Source organism: Neopelma chrysocephalum, unplaced genomic scaffold (assembly GCF_003984885.1).
Source record: "Neopelma chrysocephalum unplaced genomic scaffold, ASM398488v2 Primary Assembly neopelma1_22b, whole genome shotgun sequence".
NCBI classification, from domain to species: domain Eukaryota; kingdom Metazoa; phylum Chordata; class Aves; order Passeriformes; family Pipridae; genus Neopelma; species Neopelma chrysocephalum.
In genome coordinates this window covers 2,081,247-2,093,896 of record NW_020897690.1, presented here as the reverse complement: position 1 = coordinate 2,093,896, position 12,650 = coordinate 2,081,247, and the positions used below count along the sequence as shown (strand labels likewise).

The 12,650-nt window shown below is 36.4% G+C and overlaps 1 protein-coding gene across 1 annotated transcript in view; it reads left to right on the top strand.

The window, feature by feature from the left end:
• The window catches only part of CD226 (CD226 molecule), a 42,268-nt gene that overhangs the window by 13,606 nt on the left and 16,012 nt on the right, over positions 1-12,650 (top strand). Inside the window, 2 exon segments of the mRNA XM_027682805.1 lie at positions 181-376; positions 379-495. Of these exon segments, the coding sequence (XP_027538606.1) occupies positions 181-376; positions 379-495 (313 nt within the window).

The following is a 12,650-nucleotide window of genomic DNA, read 5'->3' as shown; positions in this document are numbered from 1 at the left end:
CACAATTCAGAAGTAATAATAATTTGTAATGTTTGGGGATATTTTAACAAACTATTTCTTCAGTGTATTGCTTGTAGTGCTGCCAAAATTGTCTCTGGGTTTCTCTACAAATTCAATTTTTAATTATGTTAATTCTGAAACTGAATTTCTGTGTGTCCTTTAGCCAGTGTGGAAGCATAGTTTGTGGATTCATCTGTAAAACTTACTGAGAAGGTAAAACTGCAATGTATATATCCAAAAAAAGATGTGATAATCCAGACATCCTGGATGAAAATTACTGTAACTCATAAAAATAATGTAGCTGTCTTACATCCAACCTATGACATTCATAGAAAAGACAAATACAATGGAAGAATTTATTTTGAAAATGCTGCCAGGGCGACAAGTCCTCATCCTTCATCAAGAGCACTTTGAAAGATGATGATCTTTACACTTGCTTCATTGTAACTACCCCAGATGGAATTTTGAAAAAGAGAATAGGAATTATTCAGGCAGGTAATCAAATCCCTCATTGTTTTTTAAATTTAAGATATATGCAAGATATATGCAGATATATGCAGAAATCCATGACAATTCAGGGAGTGTCTGGCATTGCAATTTTTCTTTTCACCTACATAGGATGCCGAAATGGAGTAATTTGGAGAAAAGAACTAGCACAACAGAAAAAAAATAGTACTTTGACAAAAGATCATTTTAAGAGAAGTGGGAATTGAGAAGCAGAGATGGAGAAGACAGACAGAGCTCACAACAGCCATGGATTACATGGCAGACTACAGGTCATCACAATGATGATATTTCCAGTGGGACAAGGCTCTCATAGCATTCCAACAAGTTGTAGGAACTCTTCAGAGGATGAAATTGCAACTACCCATGAAATTACATGAATGAACCTTGTAACTCCTCCTGGAGGGTACCATATTTTGATGAGGGCATATTATGAGGGTACCATATTATGGTGAGGGCATTCCTTGTCTGAAACTAGGATTGTTTTTTACCTAAAGCTCTCCTGTTCTTGCTTTTTCAGAAGGAAAAAAAACATTTAGGAATGGTGTGGCAACAAAAGGGAGTGAAGTAGGGAAGCTTAAATGAAGAAAAAGAACCTCTTGCTTTAAAAGGAGACTTTTTTAAAGATGGAAAAGGGAAGAATAAGAGAAAAAGAGTCACCTATGACCATGTACTTTCTGTGTAGCTATCTACTTTCCAAAGGCTCTGTAATTACCTGACCACTCATCCATTTGGTTCCCCTTTCAGCTCTGTGACTAAGAGGAGATAGAACTCTTTTCTAGTAATTTTCTGTGCATTCTTATTCAGCATTGGTCAACTGACAACTATGACACAAATTACTGAGTATCTCTGATGGGAGAGAATCTTTAGAAGGTCGTTATGTACGTATGACAGAATAGCCTTCAAAGGAGAAGTAGTTTTTCTTATTCTTTTTTTGATTTCTTATTCTAAATATGGAAAGATTCTGTTCCTTTTTCCCATTCTCCAGTGTGAAAATAGATGCCATTCAACATTTCATTGTATTTCCCAGCTAGGAAATAATGGATTGAAAGGAAATTTAGTTTCTAGCACTTGAAAGACAGGCAAAACAGATCTCTTACTTGGTTCAGTCCAACCTGGCTTCTGGCAGTGCTAAACCCTTATTCATCGTGGGTTTATTTTCTGTATAATCCTAAACATTAGATGCAGTAGAGATCTGTAAGTTCATTTAGTCCTTTTCATGGTCAAGGCATTAGTGATCTCAGCTATTTGTTCCTGGATGTTTCTGCTAGAGTTAATCTGAAACGAAGCAAGAAACAAAGCAGTCAACTTCCTGTGGGATGTACGCTTCTGTCCAATACCTCTGATGGGCAACTGCCTCACATATTTCAGCACTCCGTAAACCACAGAAAAGTGGATCAGGTATCAGAGGTATGATTTTTTAAATGATACTCTGGGGATCAGTATTCTCAGTACATGGGATTTCTGTCTTGGTTTGAGCACACTAAAAATGAAAGCTTAATCAACAGCAAACCCTGCATACTTCAAGTATCTCCATTTAAATCTACTACAGAGAGAGATAATAATTTTGAATAGAAATTAATCCTTTTCCTTTTAAATAATCAAGATTTCTGAGAACAATCCTATTCAGCTCCTGATAGATGTGTAGAAACATGATCTTTATAAACACTGAACTGAAGAGAATGAAGTGTATCAGCAGGGAAGATAAAATGTTACAGCTTTAATCTACACTGAAAGTTAAATATGTTGTTAAAACTAGAGTCTAGAGAAGATATTTATTTATGAAATAATTATAGTGGAACTGTCAGTTGGGTTTTATCTTACTTTACTAGCACCTTTGTCAGTACCAAATATTTTAAAGTCCTGGATGACATCTTGCTGTGATTAAACTGTAAACTTCAAATTCACTTCCATGCAACCAGTCCTTTAACTTGCTACTGAGACCAGTTATATAATTTTTTCTTCTTTGTCTTCTAAGCTGTAAAATTAGGACATTTCTGTTTGTCTTTAAAGTGGCTTTTTTTCTGCAAGAGTGTTGAGCAAGCTGAGTGTTGGTTTTATAATTTCACTGCATATGGATCTTGTTCTAGAAGATTAATATACAGAAATTATTCAGGTCCTAGTATATTAAGTGCTTTTTAAGGAATTTTATTTTTGATGGAATTAAGAAATCTGGCTAACATACTGGAATGATCATTTTATAAGTAATTAAACTTTTTTTCCTATTACAGTGTTAGGATTTATAAGTTATTGATTCCCAATAGACATTACTTTTCTAAAAGCATTAATTTACTTACAGTCCCCCAGACAAATAAGCAACTTAGTGCAAAATCCATTTCTTTGTTTATAACAGTTAATCAAGAAAAATTTAATAGACTTTTTTTTTTGTGAACTGCATGGTGTCTAATGCCTTGTAGTTCATGCTTTTAGTTTCAAATACTGGTTGGCTAGGCTAAAGTTGTGAAGTGTTCCCCTTTAAAGGGTGCAACTTTGTGGACACATAATATTCAACATGAATCTTAAGCTTGCTTGGTAAATTGGCACAGTGAACTTGAGTAGATATTAGGTTTTTGTGTCAATCAAAACTGAAGCCTGGTTTATAATTTAAATTGTGCTACCAAGGCATTGAAAATTGCCAGGATTTATCTACACTGACCTGTTACTGTTGGACCCAGAGACATTCCTGCACCAACTTAAGCAGTTAAGTATGCCATTGAGGAATCTGCAGCTCATACTTCGATGAAAGTTGACAACAGAATATAGATATAGATATAGAATATATTATTTGCTTTCAAAATTTCCATTTAAAGGAAATAGTAGAAATAAATGGAAATAATGCCATATGGTGTTATGCTTGTGATGGAGATTCTTAACTAGACTAAATGGGAAATGTTCTTCACATGTCAATCATATCTGCTAGCATTTAATAAATTTGGATAAAGTATCTTGGATTAACTTCTGCTTTCTTGCAAAACAGTGAATATTTCTGCACTCAGTCTGTTCAAAGTTGCTCTAGTGCTTCATTTCTGGTAATCAACAGAGGTCGTGAGCCTGATTCTGCTTTCCCATATGCTTTGTATAATTTTTAAAGGTATGAATATAAAATGAGTAAATTTGGTATGATTCTGATTTGCATAGTTTGAAGCCTAAAGTGCTGATGCTTAATGAATAAAGATTTCAAGTAGTGTCTAATGGTGACAGTAGTGTCACTAGGTCCAGCAACTCAAGTGGTAATAAGACCCTGATATTGCAAGATCAAGAAGTTAAAAAAGTTTGGAAATCATGGCTTGCCTTTTAAAGCAAAAACAGAGAAGAGAATCAGTTATTTGAAAAGTATTAAGCATGGGTTTTTATTAGTATTTTGACAGCATCTAGAGTAAAAGTGTCTTTATAAAAAGAAGTCTGTGGTGCAGCCTTTCATATGTGAAGAAATAAGAGATCACAACAGTCTGAGGCACCAAAATAATAGTGGAGAAACTCTGTTTAGGACTCGCTTTCTGGCTCAATCTCTGGTTGCAGAACAGCGATTCACTCCGCCACAGTCTGGGTGGGGCGAACACAATTCTTTTTCAATTAGGGACAAAAGTAAGAAACAAAAAGAATAATTTTAAACAATGGCTGAACTGACATAACTGTCTGAGGGACGTTATAGCTCTCATTACAGAGGCCTTTTCTTGGTGTTCTATACTCATAGTATCATTGGTAGATGGAAGAGCCTAGAAGTGGTGATAAATCACCACTTAGGTAAGATTTTTGATGCAATTATTCTAATGACTGATTTTTTTATACATATATTTTTTATTTTTTTTTTTTTACTAGATTTGACCTGAGCTTAGTCCTGGAACTTTGTCAGAATATACAAGAAAAATGTTAGGACAGATATTGTTCTTTTTGCCTTAAATTTCAGCAAAAAAATTTCCTATGGCATCTAAGAAATAGGTGAGAGAGAACTCTTGCAGACCGCACAATGTTACCCATGCTTTCTTTATGGGGAGTTTTGTGCAACAGACTGACAGAAGAGAAACAATATTCAGGATATTATATTGGAAACTTCACATGTACTGTAGCTAAAGGATATTCTTACAAGTGGATGCAGTGCTGAAATTCTGCACCATAATTGCAAAGAACTTGAGAGTTCATGCTTCCACAGTTACACATGAATGTATGGTCAAAGAACAGTCTAGTTATCCCACAGGAAGATACTTGCTGGCTGGGTGAATCTGATACTTCTTCTTTTCCTGCAGTGTGAGCATATATCCAACAGTTTTCAGAACTAAATTCAGTGTTTTGTTTTTTTTTTACTCTCAATGTTCCCACATTTTATGACTCACAAATCCTCCTGCACTAAGCAGACAAAACTCTCACTTTCAGTGAAGACTTCTTGTACATTTTTTTCTAAGATATAAAGATTATGTAAGAATAGTCACTATCTTTATTCCCTGATTCTTAACAAATAGTTTAAGGGTGATCTACAGTTTCTTATGTACAGTGCTTAGAGATGTATGTCTGAAGACTGATTTTGAGCTCTGTATAAAGTGTGAGGAGCAGGGATTGAAGTCACTACTAAGAGAAGAAGTGTTAGAATTGGAAATGTCACTAGAATGTGAGATGTTACACAGGAACTGTTGATCATCGAAAAGATGTTAATTCATGCACTAGCTGCCTGGAAGAGAAAGCATTTGAAGCTGCAGAGATTGCAACTTTAATTTCAAATGGAAAGCATAGAGAGAGCAGTGCACTGGGCAGTCCATTGGGCAAGAGTGTACAGAGGTGCCTCTTTAACTTGTCATCCCAGGTGGTCACTCAAAACACATTAAACAACTGTGTCATTTCACCAATTGCCAGCCACATACCTAACAGCAGCAAAGCAACAGCAGGAGTTCTTGCAATCTTTCTTTCTTATGTTTTAAATTATTAACTTTTGCAAAGAAGTGTATGCAGAGAAAGGTTACGTTTCCTGTGTCTAGCACATTGGAATGGAGACTTGAATGGCTTTCATTTACAAAGGTGTGGGAAAAGGTACTGGGAAAATTCTTTTTCTCTTCATTCTATGAGCATTGTCTTTTTCTAGTTTGTCCAGTTATTTGTTTATCTATGGCCATTTGAGACATGGATCCATTTGTTTACTTGATACTTTTCCAGACCTGTCTTCAGTCCTTTGGTTCTTCTCTCTTCAGTTAAAGCCATCAGTACAAGTTATTCATCTTTGTTGGGATTCTTTTTTAAAACATGAATAAAGTATCAACTTACAGAAAAAGAGTTTAAGAAATTATTCTGGCCTGGAAGTTAAGGTTTTGTCATGTCATCCTGTTGTACTTATCTGCCTTAAAGTTCTTAGTCTGCTGTTTTTCAGCCATACTTGACCCTATGGAGCATTATAATGAGGACACATCAACAGGAAAGGTTAAGACAAGATAACAGACAAACATTTGGTTCAAAATATGATTTCCATTAATATCTGTTTATCTAGAACTTAAGACTTCTCAAATCTGAAATGTATTTCTGTCTTGTTCTCAACCTGGCAAAATAAATTAGTGATAATCTACATGCAAAAATATCTTCCGGGTCCAGTGATTTGTAGAACTTAATGGGTATAATTTAGGCTCCCTGTATAGACACTATGTAAAACTTTCTACCTATTGCACTCTCATATCTGTGATGATACATGATGTACTATTTCTACTATATTATAGCTTTCTATTGCCATTGCCCACAATGATAATCTTACCCTCTTCTGTCTTGCCCTTATGAAAGTATGAAGTGAAGAATTTTCTTGTAGGCTGCAGTTCAGTGCAATAATTTCCCATTTCCAGACCACTGTATTAATGCCTCCTACACAATCATAAACTATCCTCTGACTCATTCTGCATTGAGAAGTGCTGATAAGTGCATCTGGCTTCATGTGCTTCACACAGCCTCACAAACCACTTGGCCTTGTAATAGTTAGCTCTCTAGGCTGCATTGCTTCGAAATCTAATAGTCCCTGAATTAAGAGTTTTAAAGTTTAAACTGAAATGTATAATTAGGATATTAATTATTTCAAATTTAACAGAAGCAGAAATGATTGAATGTAAGCAAAAACGGTCTTGGAAGTAGAATAAATCAGCTTGTGAAGAGCTTTGTGATATAGAACTCAAGCAGCCAAAGCTGGACCAGAGATCTTATAATACGTGATGAGCAAATTTACAATGCAAATTTACCTTAAAATATAGAATATAATGAACACCATTAGAGAGATCACAAACCAACATTGTTCTAACTATACACTATGGCTTTACTACACATCTAGATAGGAAGTCAAAAGTCTTCAGCAGTGAAGAATTACGTGACATATAAACTGTTTAATTGAAAACTGACCTTTATGTCTGAACAGTGTTACATGTTCATTTACATAATGAACAAATGAAGTTAAAATTACCTGGAATATTTTTGTCCTCTGTTGTTTATTTGTCTTTCAGAACTGTTAATTCTAGCAAGACTTTCTATATATTTTGAAAACTGTGTTTATTTTCTCAGGAATTTTATTTCAGTTAGATGTCAAAATAGTACTAGTTTGATTTAGAAGTTTCCGTGCCATGCTCCAAATAGAATGGGAAAAATATTATTTTGATGTTAGTGGTGACTTTTGTATTCATAATGTGAATTATTCAGAGTTTCAGAATTGCATAAGTTTTTGGGGGTTTTTTTGCTGGTTTAGTGGGTTTTTTCTTTTTTTTTTTTTAGTTCATGAGTAAATTTGTATTTTTGTCAATCAGTGACAATGGACTGTTTGCTCAGGGGATTTGTTTTGCTAGCAACTCTGAATAAGAATGGAAGTTCATTAATAGAGTATTTAAATGCCAGATGTACCATGAAGTACTCCCATTTTTTAAATAGAGTGATCAACCTCTTCTGTGATAGCAGAGATAGAGCTTTTCTATTCTTGGATAGTGTGATCATATCCATGCCACTCAGCACTTACTTCTATATTAATGCTCTTCTGCCTGCCAAAAGCAGCACGGTTGCATAGGGTTTTTTTCAAGCCCCTATTCACCTGAAATAACTTGCTTTCTATTTATCTCTGTCTCAATTTAGAATGTGATTCATAGGTCTACAGTGAAAAATTATCAGGTCTTTAAAGCACATGGAAGCAAGAACTAATCCTAAGGGATTTTCATTGTTTGGCTGAGATGCTGAGCTCCCCAGAGCAAGAACTATCTCTGTATCTTACACTGTGTCGACCACATTGTCAGCACCTAATTAGGAAGCAAGAGGATGGATGCAAGTGAAGCTGCCTTTTTCACACTTCTGCTGTGATTATTGACCTGTTAAATGCTGCTTTTCTTACTTTTTGTCTTTTATGATGAACTAAGGTTTGGATGCCCCTTCAATATAAAAGGCTAAGGGGAGAGAAACCAAACCAGCCCTGATAGGAGTAGAACAGATATCTCCTCTTCCCTTCTGAAGGAAAAGTTTCAATCACAAGAAATTATAGAATTGTGGAAAGCTCAGGCTAGAAGAGACATTCCAAATTAATCTCATCCATCTCTGCCTTCTGAGGCAGGATAAACATAACTTTAACATATCTGACAGATTCTCATGTTGGAAATGCATGCATAAAACTCTTGTGTAGTCACACTAGTGCAGGACCAGTCTTACAAGGAGATGTTTTTCCCATTATATCTAGCCTAGATATCTCTTGTTTAATACTGACTTTATTCACTGTAGTCCTCTTAAAAAAAAAAATAGAAAGAGAGAAAGGGTTGTGCTACCAGCCTTCAGCCTTCAGTTTTTTGCTGAGAGAAATTGTGAATGCCCCATCCCTGGAATTGTTCAAGGCCAGGCTGGATGGAGCTCTGAGCAACATGATTCAGTGGAAGATGTCCCAGCCTATGGCATGAGGATTGGAACCAGATGATCTCTAAGGTCCCTTTCAACCCAAGACGTTTATGATTCTATGATATTTCTGCACAAGCACAGTTCTTTTAACTTTTCTTCTCAGTTCATGATTCTAAATTTCATCATTTCTGTCCTTATCTGAATGTTCTCCTGTTTGTGTATAACCTTATTTTAATAAGGTACATGGAATGAAAAGCCATGTTCCATCTAAGGTCTTACCATTGTTAAATGCAGCAGAATAATGCCTCCATTGTCTTGTATATGACTCTCTGTTGACATACCTGAGAAAATTTGTCTTTTGTAAACAGACAATGTGATAACACTTTCAATTCTATTTGGCTAGCAGTCAGAGCATCCAGATCCTTTTATTCAGCTCTGGGGATTTTTTTGACATTTTTTCCCTCTTTTCTTCTTTTTAATTCTTACCATTTTGAATGTTAAGTTAGTTACTAAGAATAATGATGCTATTATGTACCCTTGGCTACTTTGTTTGCAACAGAATATGCTATCTTAAGGAAAAATTTGTAACATTTGGTACCCATGAGGACTGCTGTGCTTTTACCAAAGTAAGATAAAATTAGAAGGGATGTTTTATATGTTCCTTATGAGCATTGCTTTGATGAACATGCATTGTGCTGGATGCTATAACTATTATTTGACTTTTATCTGTTTTGTGATGATTTGGGGATGGATCTCACTTGTCTTTTTATCTGCTGACCCAATGTTCTGTCTGGGGAGATTTGTTGCTTGCCAGAGTGGACTCAGATGCTGCAGTGAGACTGCTGAGGCTTGTCCTAATGCTTTTCCATGTGTTCCAAACATGAGTCCAGGAGAGACCTGGAGCACATCAAGCATGACTGCATGGTGCTGGAGTTCGTGATCAAGGACTTGGGCAACATAGGTCGTGTCTTCTTGATTCTGCTGAAGAAGGAAATGTCCTGGGAAGAGAAGGACAAGACTTAGTCGTATGGCTGTTGGCAGCAACAACATTTTACATTTTATCACCATAGACTCTTTTTGATGATCAGGGACTGCTAGGAAGAGGCAGGATCCACCTGAGCATCTAGGGAAAAAGCATCCTTATCAACAGGCTGGTGAGGGGACCTGCAACAGGAAAGTGAGCTGACTACACACACATGAGAGAGGAAGTGGACTGGACTGACAAGCAAATGCTATGCAATTATATGGACAGGAAACACCTTGAAAACAAGAAAATGACACCAGGGTGACTATTCCAAGTATGTCCACACAAATAGGGAAATGCTGAGAGGACAAATTGTTATAAATCTCTCATGTATTTTCTGGGAAATTAGCATGACTGGAAGACCATATGAAGTGTCTGTGTACCAGTGAAGCATAGGCAACAAACAAGCAGTTAGAACTCTATGTGCAGTTGGGATCACAGAGATGTGAGATGGCCCACTTGACTGGAGTGTTACAATGGCTGGATACAGGCTTCTTAGGAAAGACAGACTGGGATGGTAGTGAATGGGAGTTGCCCTTTGTGTGAGAGAGCAGTGGGAATGTGAGAAACTCTGCCTAACCATGCATATGAGACAGCTGAGACCTCATGGATCAGGATAAACAGTCATTTTAATGTAGGTGATGCTGTGGTGGGTGTCTGCCTCTGACTTCCTGATCAGAGTGATCAGGTCTGTTATAGTGCGGGCTTCATTAGACAACTGGGAGAAGCTTCACATTCTATGATTCCCATGGGAGAGTTCAACCACTTGATATCTATAAAGGAGCAGCACAGCAGGGCACCATCGGTCTGACAGGTGTCTGGAGTACAGTGATGATAACTTCCTCACTCGTGTGATGAAGAGAGGAGGCACTCTACTAAACCTCAGATTAACAGAGAAGAAATAACTTGGGATTGTGGAGCTCAGAGGTAACCTTGGCTGCTTAGTAGAGTTCATGATCTCAAGAGAACATAAAAACTGAAAAGCAGGATCACAGCCCTGGGCTTCAGAAGAGCAGACTTTGGCCTGTTCAGAAATCTTGGAATAATCCTGTGGGTGATGGAGAAAAGATTTTCAAGGAAAACTTTCTCTAATGGTCTATTCAGACAAGCAGGAAATCAAGCAAAAATGGCAAAAGGCCTTCTTGGATGAATACGAAACTTCTGACTAGATTCAAACATAAAAAGAAGTATAGATGTGATGGAAGCAGGAGCAGTTGACCTGGCAGGAAACTGGAAACACTTTCCAAGGAAGAATAGGTGCAGTTAGGAAAGCCAAAACTGATCTGGTGTTGAATCTAGTGGTTTAAAAAAATTTTTTTATGTGTTAAGTATTCTGCTACCTCTATAAGCCAAAAATACTTCATCTTCTCAGGTGCTATTCCATAACTCTATTCAATGCAACCATCACTTGGAAATTCAGTTTAACTCAAGTATAACATTATCTCTAGCACCCACCATAACTGCTATGACACCCAGTAGTTAAATCCATATCCAAGAGTTTTGCGACTTAATTTTTTGTTTCTCAAAGTGTAAACGTGAAGGATGAAATTTTGAGATAATGCAATTTGGAAATCATCACTGGATGTAATTGCAGGGGAAAATGGAAAGTGCACAGTGACAACTTTAAAATATTCAGAATTATGGAGATAGCATTAATTTGTCTTGGACAGGCGAAAAATATTTTTTTGGGAAATACAAGTTAACTTATAGAATGAACAGAGGTAGACGAAAAGCAGAGCATAAAAAGAACTATAGATTCAGATTGTTCACCATCAAAATACTCTAAAGGAAATCACTAACAGGTAATTACTATTTTAAGTTCTGAAATTTTCCTATCTGCAAAACCACTTTCTCCTGTTTATATTTCTAATGTTGAACCTTTCTTTCAGCTGGCCTGTTAAGACAGGAATATAATTTATAACTTAATAAGGACAAAAAGAAATGGGAAGGAAACATTTGTAAAAAATACTGATGATGTATTGATTTCTTCCATTTGCTTACCTGGTACCAATCTACATAAAAATTTTTTTATGAAATAAACTATATGTTTTCTTCTTCTCCAATATATTTTCAGCCCACAGAACAATCTATTCCAAAATAACAGCTTGGATCTGAGACGCAGGGCAGCAAATTTCCCATAGTGTATCCTCATGCTACAGTCCTGGGCATTATATCGCTTCTGAGGCTGAGCAAGTTAGGCGTGTACTTTGTCCATTGCCTTGGTACCATTCGCTTTCCCTCTAGAGAAACACTGGTTCAAGCACTTATCCTTAGGATCCAGCTTGATTTTCCACAGCCTTTTCCTTCCCCTCTTCCCTGTCTTTTTTTCTTCTCTTAAACCATGATATCCTCTGCTCTGCCTAAAGTCTGACCCTCAAGAGGCTTGTGGAAGGTGTGAGTAGGCACAAATGCACGCTGTGACATGCACTTTCTCAGTACAGCATTTCTCTTCCTTTATCCACTGTGAGACAGCATGGGTCATTAAAAATAAGTGAAGGTTGAGCATAGTATTCTGTGTCACTCCTGTCTTCTCACTGAACTCCTATTGTTCATAAAATCTCCTCATCCTGAACTGATGAAATTCCTGCAGAGGATGACAATCTGAAATTCTGACCTCTCAGATCTTCAAGACTCTCCTGCAGTTGAATCCTGCCATTGTGTATTACATGCTTTTATCAGATGACTTCTTTCCCAGCAACCAAATTCTCCTTGCTAGAAGTTCATGAATGTTTATACCTGAAGAAGAGATGATTTTCTCACTCTTATTAGCACTGTACTCTTTCTCTCTCCCTCTCTTTGACTTCTCCCTTTCCTTGCACTCTAGGCAAATAAAGTTCAGCTCAAACCAGTAAAATAGCAACAAAGAGTAATGGAATATTTGCAAACAACCTGGAATTGGCAGGTGAATTAAAATTGTATGTTAAGTGGTCAGAATATTATGCAGAATTAATAATGTGTACAGAAAGATTCACCAAGTTTTTAACAATAAAATTTAATATATATTTAAAGGGATATTTTGAGGGTATAGGAGGATAAATATTTTAATTTTAATTTTTATGATCCAATTAGTTGTTATTAGGAGAATGCATTCTCTTTCAAACACAATACTACTACTGGTTTCTGGTCTGATCGTAGAACTGGTGTCAGTAGCTCATTAGAATGGAGATCTTTACTGTTCCAACTTATTTAATAGTTAAGCTTCAATGTTTCTCTGTGTCATCCAAAATAGGGCAAAACTGTGTTTATAGAAACTCAACAAAATCATGTAGTATGTGCTAATGCAGTTAGAAGACAGTTTAGGAGC